This window comes from Excalfactoria chinensis, chromosome 1 (genome assembly GCF_039878825.1).
Source record: "Excalfactoria chinensis isolate bCotChi1 chromosome 1, bCotChi1.hap2, whole genome shotgun sequence".
Taxonomy (NCBI): Eukaryota; Metazoa; Chordata; class Aves; order Galliformes; family Phasianidae; genus Excalfactoria; species Excalfactoria chinensis.
The window spans coordinates 178,220,953-178,234,803 of record NC_092825.1 but is presented as its reverse complement, the minus strand read 5'-3'; the positions used below and the strand labels follow the sequence as shown (position 1 = coordinate 178,234,803).

Sequence of the window (13,851 nt, the reverse complement as noted above, 5' to 3'; positions counted from 1 at the left end):
GAAAGCCCGCCAAAATCCTCACAGGGATGGAGCACCTTGAGGGCGCTCAGGCTCAATTTACATGAAAAACGGCCACACTTACACAAAAATCAGAGTCTTTAGATCAGATACACCAGTGCAGAGCCACTGTGGGCACTGGTTGGTTGCAGGCTCTTACCATCTTAGAGGAATCAGTCTGAGGGTCCTCTAACATCATTCAGGCATTTTTAGTTTGCTCTTAACTGCAGAGACTCGGACTGGTGACTGGGCTGAGGGGGGACAGCCTTGGCATCATTAATCCCATGGATTTCCCCTGAATCTCCTTCAAGAACAAATCACTGAGCTTAGCTGTGAAAAGGAGAGATCTGTTAACAGACACGGCGCACACCCCATACGTAGTTTTGCAACTCCATAATCACAGCCAATAGTCATAACCATGCTGGAGCCCTCTGCAACCTGCAGCTTCACAGCAACAAGGACCTGCTTTTTCCTAAGCGTTTCCTGGGTCAAAACTCCTTAATTAAAGAGGAAATGGTTTTGGGCGATGGATACCAGACCCATCAGTTCCGGCTCCATCCGGCAGGGGCCAGGAGTCACACGGCTTTCTGCTCTAAAAAGGCTCAGACTCACTGCTTTCCTTTTTCCACTTTGGGACTGCTGTGAAAGAGTGGGGAAATAAGTGATATCAGACACAAGGGAAAAATGCATTCCTTGTGCCAAGAGTGTCAAAAGGGCCCCCAGTTCTAATTAACGCACCAAGCTGCGTGAGCAGGGGTGCAGCCTGGATTTGAATACATACATCTTAGAGAACAACCTTAATCTGAATAAACAGGATGTGCGGATAAGAGGCACTTGAACGAAAATTATGACAGGGAGTAACTGAGTTTTGTGCTTTAACAAGGCCTCCACTTCACTCGGGTGCGTGTTAATTAAAATGAAGCCCTATTAAAATCCAGAACTCCAGCAGATAACGCATACAAAGCATTCTCTATTCGCTCTATTCCAGAGGGCTCCAGCTTCGTTTGAGTTGGAAGGGACCTTTTTAAAGAGCCAGTCCAGCCTGACCTGCAGTGTCCCCAGGGACGGGGCACCTCTTTGGGCAACCTGTGCCTGTGCTGCTCGGGGAGAGGCACCGCTGGAACATAAATGGCAGAATGTGTATTTTGTGCCACTGATTCAACAGAAAAGCACCCACGGCTGCACCCTGGACAAACAGATGATTGAAACCTCCATTATCACTACTCGTATCTTTACTGCAAACAGGCGTATCTTCACGCCTCTCAAGTTACATATCTCCAGGTAAAGTGAAATAAAGATCATTTTCCCTCAACTCAAGCCTGCGGACTTCACGTGGGATACCCACTCGCAGCTGCAGAACCCGCTGCCACGTCCTTTCCCCTCAGCGGTGCCACTTCAAACCCGCCCCACACAACCTCCCTCAGCAGCCCTCGCGGCGCCCGAGGCGGGCAGGCCGGACCCGCCCAGCTCTGCTGGACGCGGCGCCGCCATTGGAGCGGGTCGGGGCCGCCTCCCGCCGCCACCTCCCTCCGCTCAGACAGGCGGCTGCCGGCTGGGATGAGGTGTTTCGGGTTCGCTGCTGATCCTCCGATGGGGTAAGGTGCGGAGAAGGCGGAGGGGTCCAGGAGGGTATCCCGCTGAGGGGTGCCCTGTGAGGGGTTCGCTGCTGCGGGGAGCTGTGCTTAACTGTCATGCCTCACCTGAGCCTGGCTTCTGCAGAATGATGCTTTAATAACAGGCGGCCTTCTTCGTTTAAACAGGGCTCTCAGATCTCAGCTGAGAGATGCTAATGGACCTCTCTGTAGAAATAGGAAGCACTTTAATTTTGAAGCGTGAATGGCGTCTTGCGTTCTGTCTCTAGAGTGACTTGTGGAACGGGACGTGGTCCTAAAATCCAACGAGCTTGGTTGTGTCTGTGTGCACAGAGGGATCTGCTGCATATGATTGTCATTGCAGGATAAAGGTCACTTAAATTTGGGGGCAGGCTGTCGGATGGCTGTGCAAGTACTGCTGAGCACCCTGGCGGGGCTCAAAGCTGGAAAGTTATGGCTGTACAGTGCCATGAAGCTGATGCCCTGTGTTTAACTTGATGGCATTAGTTCCTGAGGTCAAGGTGAAGTACATGGAAGTACCTTTCATCAGAGATACTGGAATAGATGTGAGAGTTTTATGATATTCCTTAGTTATTACCTCTTTTGCTTAGTATTTTATGCACTTTGCTGCCTCCCCAGAAGAGAAGGCTGTGATGCCATCTGCTTCTGACAGTTCGTACTGTTTTGGGAAGTAAGACTTACCCTGATCTTACCAACATCTTAGTTATTCTTGTTCCATCAGGCTTCTCTCTTCTCTGTTTTGTAGGTTTATTCAGCTTTCATCACACATCTTTCTTGCCTGCTCTACATGCTTTGCTCTTACCTTGCAAATTTTACTATTTGCACGCTTTCCTGTGCGTAGTTTGGTCAAGTGTACCACGAGTCTCCTTCCATTTGCAGTTTTGTACATTTATGCTATATATTACGTTATAGCTATGTTATTAAATACTACTAGTAATAGTACAGTGTTACAAAATGCATATATGTGCTTATGTCCGGGTTTAAAGCAAGACAGTGCTAAAGCATCTTGGTTTACTTTTACCTTATGTGTGCAGCAGGCCTCTGCTTTGTCTACATCCTTGAATTTTCCAAAGCTGTCATTGGACCTATCTCATACTAAGGAAACTCCCTCCCAGCATCTCTTGGTGCCCAAACTGAAGTAGTAGCAATTTCACTGTCAGGCTTTTAAAAGTCTGTGAAACAGGTCATCATGTTCTTGTTACCAGTGCTGACAAAGACCAAAATAAAAGTCAATCCTGGACTGCAAGCACACACTACTGGCTCAGGTTAAGCTTTTTATCAGCCAGGATTCCTGAGTCCTTCTCAGCAGGGCCTTCAGCCCAAAGCATTTTATGATTCTAAGTCCTAGGCAGGAACCTATCAAACAACTTAAAGCAGTGAGCCCTTGACCTGCTGTTGTGGCCTTGCCCACACAGAACTGTCAGTCTTGGCAGAATTTGCAGGTTGCCTTTATTCCACCTAGGGGTGATTGCAGCACTTCTCTGAGGATTAAGAGACCTGGATGAAAAATGAGTACCCTGAGGTCACTCTCCTTTTCTTTCAGCCCAATTACAGCTGGACTGCTGTGCAACCAGGAATGCAGGGCTCACTGGGTGAGAATGAGAGTCAGGAGAGAAAGTTTGGTCTGGGATGTGGTAGCCCGACTGCAAGGAAGTAGACCTGAGTTCTTGTTTCTGCCCACAAGGTTGCAACATATCTTTAATTAACTTTTAGTTGGATGGACAGTTTAATCCTTGGTAGTGCAGTCTTAGGGAGAGTTCAAAGTGAACAAAACAAAACCTTCGTAGACTGGCATATATTTGGTAAATGACGGCATGTTGAATCCTCTTGGATTAAATGGTTCTGGTGCTCTGGTTTCCCTCTCTTCTTGCGGGTGTGCCATGGCCTCTGGGCAGTGCCCTGCATTGCTATCTTCATAAAGAATGAGCCACTCCTGCAAAACTAAATACCTTTGTTAGGCAGGGGTATTATACTCTGAACTCCAGCCTTACAAACTAAACTCATCTGAAAAACAGTTTCAATCACAACCTCCCTCTCCTTCTTTCCCACCCCTGTGCTTTTTGGCAGGATTTTTATGTCAAATCCCATTCATGCAGTGCAATTTGACGCAGTACTTCATCAGTGCATCTGCTGTTCCTTGCTTCTCACCTCTCATATGGAGCAACTGGGTTTAGTTTTCACTGGCCCCTTTTAGGTTTCTTTGTATCACAGCGCTGACTCTGCCTGGAACCATCTACCTTGCTCTGGCTCTGGCTATAAGCATTTGTGAAAAGACTGTTTTGCACGCAACTGTTTGCATGGCTGGGCTGGGCCAACTTGTGAGTGAAGTTTTCATGGCTGATGGACTTCCTGTTATTATTGCAATTTAAGTTCACTATTAAGGAGGACTGACATCGCTGCTTGCTGTTTTCAAATTTAGCCAGAATAAATGTGGCAGCAGATGGAATATTTATATTATACAGATTTCCAGTGCATAACAATATGTTTAACTAGGTAATAAATATTTCCCTCTTAATAGGGAGCTTTCGTGAGCTTCTTTTAATACATCCATTAAAAAAAATAATGCTATGGGTTGAAACTACATGCTTTCTAAGACTCCTTGCAAACCAAACCGTTCTATGATTCTACAAAAACCTCACTGCAAAACTTAATTTCTGGCGATTCTGACTGCATTCTATTTGCAGACTTTAGGCTGACATTTCTTTAACCATTTTCATTTTTAACTTACCCAGAAACATCTCCAGACTAACTTTTCTCCCTTCTCTCTCCTTATCTCATGTATTGTTTCCATGACTGCAGGAGTCCCAGAGAACATTCCTTTCCCGCTGGCACCTGATTTCTGCTGGTAATTGGGTGCTGTGTAAAAGCCTGCTTTCAGATTGGTGTGTGCCTCAGTTACTGTAGCAAGGACTGCATAAATTGACGCAAGCTTTCCTACCAGCTTTCAGATTACTTCAATTATTAGCTGGGTAATTTTAAGCTAAGAAATGTGCATGAGTGAGTGTGTGGGGTTTGTGGTTAGCCTGTCATCTCATGAGAAAGGATGGTCAAAGGGCTTGGTTTGTTTGCTGGCTATTTGTGTACAGTAAATTAAATTAAGCCATAATCACTGTTAAGTTGGTGCCCAAAGAGTAGGGGGCCTGCAATGTCAAATTAAAAAGAGTGGTTTTGATAATTAAGGGTTGATTTTGAGGCAAGGATGATGTGAAATGCTGCCCTCCTGATTTGGCAGTGTTGTGCTCAGGCTGTCCCACCAAACTATACTGAGTACCGTCCTGCAAAGGAAATGTGCTCTCACCAGTGACTTCGACAGCAGTTCTCTGATGCTTAAAAGAGGCAGCTAGGAAGATTCAGCCTGAAGATTCCTAGTTTTACAAATTCAGTGGGGGAAGAGCAGTGTGTCAATAATGGCTGCTGTCCTTCCTCAACTAAAGAGCACCACAGTTGATTAACTCAGATGAGGCATGAGAGTAGGAAAAGTGTCCCTACTTGCAGAGATGCAACAGGTCCTCTTGTTTAGAAAGTCTTTTGCATTAGCAATATTCTGGACTGCACAGTGACTACCAAAACTGCAGTTCAGTGTTCTTTGTTTTCATATATAGAAGATTATTAAAACAACAAGTAGGAAATGTGTCACTTCCCAGTAGCCATTTGATGGGAAATACTTGTTAATTTGCAGTGCTGCTTTGCTTACTTCCAGTCTTCAGTGGTACTGTTTCCAGGCCAGAGTCCTCCATGGAAATGCCCACATATGTGCTAATACAGGAGAGCAAGGAGATGGGGTACAGGTAGGGTAGGTCTGCCAGTCTCCAATACCTAAAGTTCTCAACTGCTCTGTACTGGGAACCGCTTTGATTTGCCTAAGGCTAAAACTTACTAAAAACAAGAATACATTTTACAGCAGTTTTTTTTTTTAATCACTTTTTTTTTACCATCTGTATCGATGGAATTAATGTAGAAAACACCTCCTAGGATTTGAATCTGTAGTTATGAGGAAAAGTTCCAAAGGAACTAGCTATCAAATATAGAAGTGTGTCAGATAAGTGTACATATGGTCAGAAAATAACATCCTGCAACAGTTTACCTCCAAACTCTATTAAATAATGCAATTTTATTCAAATCTGTTATCAGACAAGACATGAAAACACTGTTGAGCATTACCATTTGTGGGTCTAATACCAATGCTTGCATAGAGAGTGAGGCAGTGATGATGGGAGCTTTGTCTTGTTAACCTCCCTGCTCTCCTTTTGGCAGGAGTTTACTCCCTCTGTAAAAGGAGCTGAGAATCATTGTTTGCAATAAACAGTGCTGTGCCTTCAGACATCCAGAGGATTGAGCCATTTTCACTATGATATTGAAATATTCCTTGTCCTGGGAATATATTATTTACTTTGCAATCACCGGTAAGGAGAATTATCAACTAGAAAAGTGTAGTTCTTGTGTATGAATAATTGTTCCTTCAAACAGTATGCTGGTGCATATGTAGGGGTATGATGTATAAGAAAGCACACCAGAATCAGAGCCTCACCATTTGTAAAAAAAAACTTATGCATTATTTTTGTTAACTTGCTGAAATTTCTGTAATTTTGAAGCTACTCAAGATCTTGTGAGTAGTTTGTTCTTTAGGCAGTTAAAAATAAATGGCTTGGCATCTACAGTCAACCTGATGAAGGTGGTCAGTAGAAAAGCACTATTTAGATGTGTTTCTATTAGGTTCCTCTTTAATTTATGAACCTCTTATTCCAGAGACCACATCTGTTTGAAACCACGTCCTAATGACTGTGTACCATAGCAGGCATAGAGATTCACATTCCTAGGCACTGCTGCCAATATCCAAGTCCTATGAAAGAAATGGCAAGCAGCCATACATTATTAGAGGGATTAGGCTACAGCCAAAACAAATTGTTCTTTCCTCTTCCAATTTTCAGTTGTTAACTTTTTTCTACTTGCTGTTAACATTTTTGCTCTCTTGTTCAGAGTACATTTTGTGTAAACCAGAATATTTACCTGTCTAATACCAGTGGGGTTGTTAGTAAGACTGTTTTCAGATTGCAGCTACTCTGCAGGTAAAAAACAACAGGAGACTCCTTGGTTCTGGTAAGCAAGAGTAAGGTGGGAGCAGGGTTTGTTCTCTTGTTTTCCTGTTGCGGCTGCCTTGAGCAGTTGTCTGGTACAGTAGTTACAGATAAGTAGGCTCTTTTCTTTATCTGCATATTAATGAACATTGCACAGGAGAGCATGTGGATATTTAACTGAAATAAAATAAAGCATTTATGCGTTTGTACAAGTGACTTTAATATTGCCCTATTTGATATCCCCTCGTTCTGCTAGGATTCCAACACCAGCTTCCACTTTGCAACCAGCAAAGTGTACTTTCTGCCTCCCACTGGTTAAACACAAGTGTTGTTGGCAAATACTGCTCTTCAATTTAATTTCTGGGACTGCTGCAACTATGATATTCTGTGTACATCTGGCTGGTAAAATTTTGAAAAGGCTTTGATAACACCTCGAAAAAGAGCAGCTGGATTGGCTACAGATATGCATATCTTACTGGAAGATCTCTTTCCTTTTGTCCTCTCAAGAATTAAATTGACAACAAGTCACCTTGAGTGTGTTTAGGCTCAGGCTTTAACATTGCAGGCAACCGTGTTTTGGACTCTTGAATAAGAACTTAAGTTCCTCTTAAGAGTTAATTGGTTTTCTTTCTCCATTACCCAAACTTAACCCTGTAGTCCTCTGAACTTCTGTGCAAATACACTCATGACCATCTTAAACTATTTGTGCTCATGCCAATATTGGCATTTAGTTTAATTAGCTGTTCTTCCTCCAAGAGATTTGCCTCATGTGTTTCAAGAAATCATATTTTCTAAGCCTAATTTATTTTATTTATTTCCAAAATACTGTTACTGCCTGATGTGATTTCCTAATGGGAGCCAGTCCTGCAAAGTGCTCCTTGGTTCCAAAACAAAGGATTTCCAGAGAATGGGTTCCGGGGGCAAACTTAGTTACCTTTCTTCTGAGAATGAGTTTCCTTGAAGATGCAAATTGTTACATCGCACAGTTCCATTTATCTTTCTTCCTCAGCTTCCCGTTTCCTGGTATCTGGGTTTCCAACTCATCCTAGCTGCTAGTGCTGATATGTTGGGGCTGTGAAGAAATAACATCAGTAAAATAAAACCAAGAGCATACATGTTACTTGTAACTAACTTAGAACTTTATGGTATGAAGGTACATACAGACACAGGTTGTTGATCAGCTGGGCTGTAAGTGTGGGTAGTTGTTCTTCTGGAAGAGTTGGCACAAATAGGGGTGCAGAAGCAGGCCAGATTATTGGATGGGCTGTCACTTCTGCTTTTTCCTGTTAGAAGGCGTTGGCTGCAATGCAGATTCTCTCAAGTGAAGCTTTAGCAGCTTAGGTCAGGAGTACAAGGAGCACAGAAAGCAATTTTGAAATGTAAATCTAAAGCATGCTGAGGCTGCTGCGTATAAAAGGAAGCTCTGTTGGTTTGAATGGACCAACTGACTGGGGTTTTCCTCCTCAGTTTCTGATCCTGTAGATGAACTTAATATCAGTCATAATAAACCACTCCAACGTCTTCCTTATCTCTCCCTTGCTACATCCCATATATATGCACTGAGTGAAAATGTGAAAATCTAAGCTATGATTGTGGTACTTTTTAATAGGGTATACATATATATAATGTTTGGAGTGCAGTATTTGAATTCAGATTCTTTTCTAACGTGGGAGAAAGTAGGGGAGAAATAAAGATGTGTGCAGGGCCAACAAAGAAGTATTGCTGTTACAACATGTTCTAGACTAATGCAAAGCCTCCCTGGAAGGCATGGAGACATATAACTGCCTGAGGAGGTTTTGAGAAACTTCATAAGGCACCATTTTTGGATGACTGCCTGACCTAAAGCACTTGGCAGTTGTGAGCAACTTAAGAGTTGAGGGTGGGGAGAAGTATAGCGCATCTCAGGCCTTATTTTTATTTCTCATTTCCAAGACATAGAAACTTTCATGCATGAATTACAGAAAGCATAATTTCAGATTCCTGTTTATTACAGGGAGTAGAAACTTTTTATGAAAGGAAAGATTTTTTTTTTGTGTGGTTTCATTTGAATTTTAGGGGGAAAAAAAATGATGCCACGTATCCCAAGTCTCACAAGTGCTGGTCTACAACAGAAGATGGCAGATTTTTCTCCAGAGATCACTGGTCTGGTGGTTCTATCAATTTCCATGATTTAATCCATCTGTTATGGATCTTTCTGTTTTATTTGAAACTTAGGTCTGAAAGCTTTCTTGCCAAAGGTGAATGCAGAGGCCCCTCTATTCTATTTGGCATGTACATCATCTTTAGGAAAAAGCATATGAAGATTGAAAGAAGAAGAAAAAAGAAAGCAGAAGAGTTAAGCTTGTAGTGGTGGTGGCTGATTCAAAGTGAACAAAGGCACTGATTTATTCTTTATGTTTGAAATTTGGCTGTAGATCTCCAACAGGTGCTATACTCTTAAGGCAACAGTTTTTACCATCAGCGCTTACAATCTCCTGCAGAAAGCCAGCCTTGCAATAACCTGTGTTAGCAGGTCTCTGGAGGCTGGCAGTGTACATCACACACACAGAGCTTCTCACCTTCTTTATGCTGAGGCTAACATCTGTTTTGCCTTCAAAAAGTTTTGCATGGCTCCAGTGACTAAAGACTTATTATCACAGTACAAACTGTATCACATTTCAGTATATGGACGCACATTAAAGGAAGAAAAATTATTGCTAGGTTGTTTTTCTTTAACTGCTCATCCAGTGAGATTAGGACCCAGTTTTTTAGGTACCCAGACATGCTTTAAATGAACCATCATATTGTTATCTTTGCAAAGAAACCTACAAGGTCTCAGCTGCGCTACTGATGTCTAGGCAGGTGACCAAAAACAGTGTCAATGCAAACTGAGTTGCAGAATGTACTCTACAGAATGATGATATCTGGGAAGGTCAGTTCCACCATGCCTTGCTTTGAGCTCCCTTTGGTCTGTTCAGTGAATGTTGCCCACCTATTCTTTCAGTTTTTTGTATTAAACTGTTAAACAATGCTCCTACATCAGCCTCCTTTAAAGATAAATACACTACTCCTACAATAGCTTCCTTACAGACTTGATTGGGCAGGTGCAATAAACTTGTCTGATTGACAAGAGAAAAGATCAACTTTTCATTGCAATTATGCTGCATAAATCATGGGGAAGCTGAATATGGTAGCCAAACATAACCACACACAGAAGGCGGTTGCACTTTTTCTGTAGAGGGACTGAGATGACCATTAACCTGGCTGCAGCTGCCTTCTACATCTATAAGAAAGGTGAAGCCTCCTTTTGAGTAGTGCTGGTACTAATATCTTGTTTTTCTCTCATGGTTGAATTGTTTACAGCTTCTGGGACCGGGGGAGCAAGCATAAGGATTACCTGCATAATTTCAGTGTTCATTAGATAACTACAGAGCAAGTAAGCTACAAGGCTGCACCAGTAGCTATCCTTTTTTAATAAGAGATCTGTTAAGTAACATCATCAGCTTCTCTGCTGCCTCTCACCTGATTTGTCACTTAGGATGCTTCTGAAGCTTGCACTGAATTCAAGTTGTTTTGGTTTTGTATTTTTTTTCCCTTTGGCTTCATTATATCAATGAAGCAGTTACTCTGAAGCACTAAGAGACCCTGATGTAGACGTAACTGACTCTCCTCCTGCAATCTTATTCTTCTGAGCTTTTTCAGGAAGAGGCTTTTGCCTTTGGTGGTTGGAATTGTCTTTCAAGTGATGAGTCATCTGCTTTTTCAGAGGGTACCATGGTCTATAAAACAGAGACAAAACAGTTTTTAAAACTACTACTTACAGATTCAATTTGGTTTGGATAAAGCAGCGAGATTCATGTTACTGCATGATCTCTGATTCCACATATTGAAGACATTTCGGTAACTGTTATTTTGCTTTCATTGCGTATGTTCTGTAGAGCAGTGATTAAGCCTATATGGAATTGTATTCCTGACATAATTATACACTATTACTGGTAAAATACTGTGATTAAAAGTTAAATTCCTATCTTGTAAACTAAATCAGATTGCAGCCTGTGGAATCTATAGGTACCTTGAATTTCCTTCCCAAGCTGTGGGCTGGTACAAAGGAAGGGAAAATTATTCAAACTTCTGTATACTTCTAGAAACACTCCCTTCCTCTTGAGCTCAAGTCAGAAGAATACAGGTATTCTGACTCTATCCAGCAGCTAAGAACTGCTGCTTAAAGGTTTTACTGTAAGAACCTGACTTTGCAAACATGGTTCTTGATCCTTCAGTGCTGTTTGTTTTGGATGGGTCAAAAGTCTGCTGTAGAATTCCCATTTGGAAATCTAAATAAATAATCTTTTAAAACTGCTTTTTGTTCTAAGTTAAAAATAGGAAATGTTTATGAGTGATAAATGTTCTTCTCACAAGCAAGATAAAATCCTTCAGAAAGAGGCACTGCAGTAACTGGAGAATGTGCTCCTGAAGTCTGAACCGGAGCATACAAATTGCTGTGCGTTCCCAGCCTCCTCCCATCTCACTGCTGCAACACGTTGTGTTTGGCAGCCTTCTGATTACTTCCTTAGGGCTCTTCCTTCAGGGTTTGTGTTGACTGCTGCCTTTCTGTTCTCCTGGAAGAAGAAAGGCCTCTTTGAAGACCTCGAGTGGGAAGAGAGGTGTGGAGGGCAAGGCTCACGATTTGCTAGGAGTGGAGTAGGGTCCAAAAGTTTAACAGCTTGTACTTACAGGATATTTCATTTGCTTTGGTTGGTTGGTGGCCTGCCATAAACAAGTTGGCCTAAAAATGTGCTAATGCTATCATCATAAACCAGCATGGCAAGCTCCTGAGTTTTAGCTGAAGCCTTAGCTGGTTGGTGGTGGTTGGTTATTGTTTTATTTTTGGTTTTGTTTGTTACTTTTTCCCACTCAGCCTCTACACTCTGAATCAGGACTGCAAGCAGCAGTGAATTTTTCCTCAGAGATATCTGGCTCTTGCTGATCCATGTATGATAACAATAGGCACAGGTTCTTATGTGCCCTTGTATATGATGTGGTTGTGACTACATGCTTTTTTCACTTTAAATGGATATATGCTGGTGTTCTTGATTTTATTTTCTTCTCCTTCCTTCTCTTGTCCAAATTGTTTTGCTGGCTTTAAGAACAACTTAAAATGCACTTATTTTTAAATTGTCATGTAAATGACGCTTGATTCCGTGTTTTAGGCTGTGAGTCACTATATTCAAATGCAGTATATTTTCCTGACCACCTTGTTTGAGAGGCCTGTAAAACAGGTTTGACTTGAAGTGACCACTTCATAAAGTGGTTTAATCACACTGAAAAACTTGTTTCTTTTAATTAAAAAAAAAAAAAAAGCCTATGTGATCTACTTCCCTGATATGTATCGTTACATCTTGTTTTTCCTTGTCTCTTTTTTAGGGAATGTTTTGGTTGGTCCTAAACACCGGATGTGCTGGGTCAGTGAACTGTTACTCCAAGAAGCAGAGCTGAGAGGACAAGCTGAGAAAACATCATTGCAGCAGCAAGCAGCAATGCAACAACTTCCCCAGAGTCTTTAATCTAAGGAAACATGTACTTACTCAACTGCAACAAAGCAATATTTGTGTTTTTTTAAGTCACTGATAGTGAAGTAGTCCAGCTTTCTCAGTGCTTGCTAAAAAAGACTTATACCTTTAAGAGAGACTATAAGTCTGTCTTGCTCAGCAGGATTTAAGATCTTCCTGGACACTTCAGCCCTGCCCACACACACAATGATTGACCTAAGTTTCCTAACCGAGGAAGAGCAAGAAGCAATAATGAAGGTGCTGCAACGGGATGCAGAGCTTAAAAAAGCTGAAGAAGAGAGAGTCAGGTAAAAGAGCATGGCACCCTGGGTTGGCCTGGGAAGACCTACACAATTGGTATACTGACTTATATAGAGCATAGGAGTAGAAAAGACAGTTGTGGTTGAGAACCCTATATTCCATAGTGTATGTGAATCAGAGACTTTTACTCTAGACTAGATTTAGCGTAGTCCCTGGATGAAATGCCCCTACCACACAAATGGTTCATTACTCTCCAGAAAGCTAATTGTTGATTGGGATATTTATAACTCTGCATGGGCCAAGAACACTTGGCATGCATCTGAACAGAATTTCTAGATTAGTTTCCTTGGAAAGAACTTACTTTGCCCGTGCATCAACACTGAAACTGAACCAGTGTGTAATAAATAGGAGTATTTGCTTCAAGAAATGCACAAGCTAAAAAGTCAATGTAGCTGCAGTCAGCAGTATGTATGAGTGAGGAATTTATACCTCAAATACATGGAGCATTGGTGCTGTGGTCCACAAGAGGTGCCAACATTATGCTCCATTGCTGAAAGAAGTCCTTGCAAGCCATGACTAATGTAGAAAATTGTCCCCTGTTTTCGTTACGGTGTCACACATGGAGCAACGGGTTGTTTGGAACGTTGTACTGTGGAGTGTTTTGTGTGCTGGGAGGTTTCCCTAGAGCTACCATTAGGGTAATTGCCATGAATAAGAGATGTAAGTGCTGAAAACAGCATTGCCTAGATTACTTGACTTTGAGAGAATCATCATAGCAGTTCAGTAGTGGTTTCAGCTAATTCAGGTGGCTAACTGCTCAACAGTGAGGATTTTTTTTCAGACTCAGTAACCAAAATGAGAAGAGGCCCAATAGCAAAAATAAAAAGCAATCTTATATGCTGAAATGTCCTAGTGCTGTAATGCAGACTGATGTTCATAGCTCTGTGCTGGGGCTGGAGTTTTTCCTCATTGATTGAGGAAAAAGAACAAAAACAAACAAAAAACCAAACATCTGGGAAAAGGAATTCTCCTGGGAAGAGCAAATCCTTAGTCGTGGTCTGAAAAAATGCTGTCAACAAGTATTTTTGTCTGTATAACTTTGCTTTTGCCATTTGTAATTGTAGCTTGTGAGGGTGTGGTGGAAAATGCAAAGGACTGAAGGCTGAAGTAGCCTGTGATCAGCTTGTTCCTACAATAGGACATCTCTTCTGGTTTCTGAATATCATAACCTCTGGAAGCTTACATCTGAAACTGATTTTTCTGCGTAGATGTGGAACATGGAGCTTACTTTTTAATTCAGAGAATGTTCTAATATATAAAATATATAAATCTCCAGCCACGAAGATGTAGTATTTTGAATCCTGCAGCATTCTTGCAAAC

General features: G+C 41.8%; 1 protein-coding gene across 3 annotated transcripts in view; it reads left to right on the top strand.

Annotated features, from left to right (window-relative positions):
• Positions 1–1,512: 1,512 nt before the first annotated feature.
• SYTL2 (synaptotagmin like 2) overlaps positions 1,513–13,851 on the top strand; it is a 48,881-nt gene continuing 36,542 nt past the window's right edge. The window contains exons 1-2 of one of the 3 annotated variants that reach the window (XM_072326907.1): positions 1,513–1,592; positions 12,086–12,518. In XM_072326907.1, coding sequence (XP_072183008.1) covers positions 12,418–12,518 — 101 coding nt within the window. In that variant the 5' untranslated portion in view covers positions 1,513–1,592; positions 12,086–12,417. Of the gene's footprint in view, positions 1,598–12,085; positions 12,519–13,851 lie in introns of all 3 variants that reach the window. The other 2 variants (XM_072326908.1, XM_072326910.1) reach the window with 2 other exon arrangements.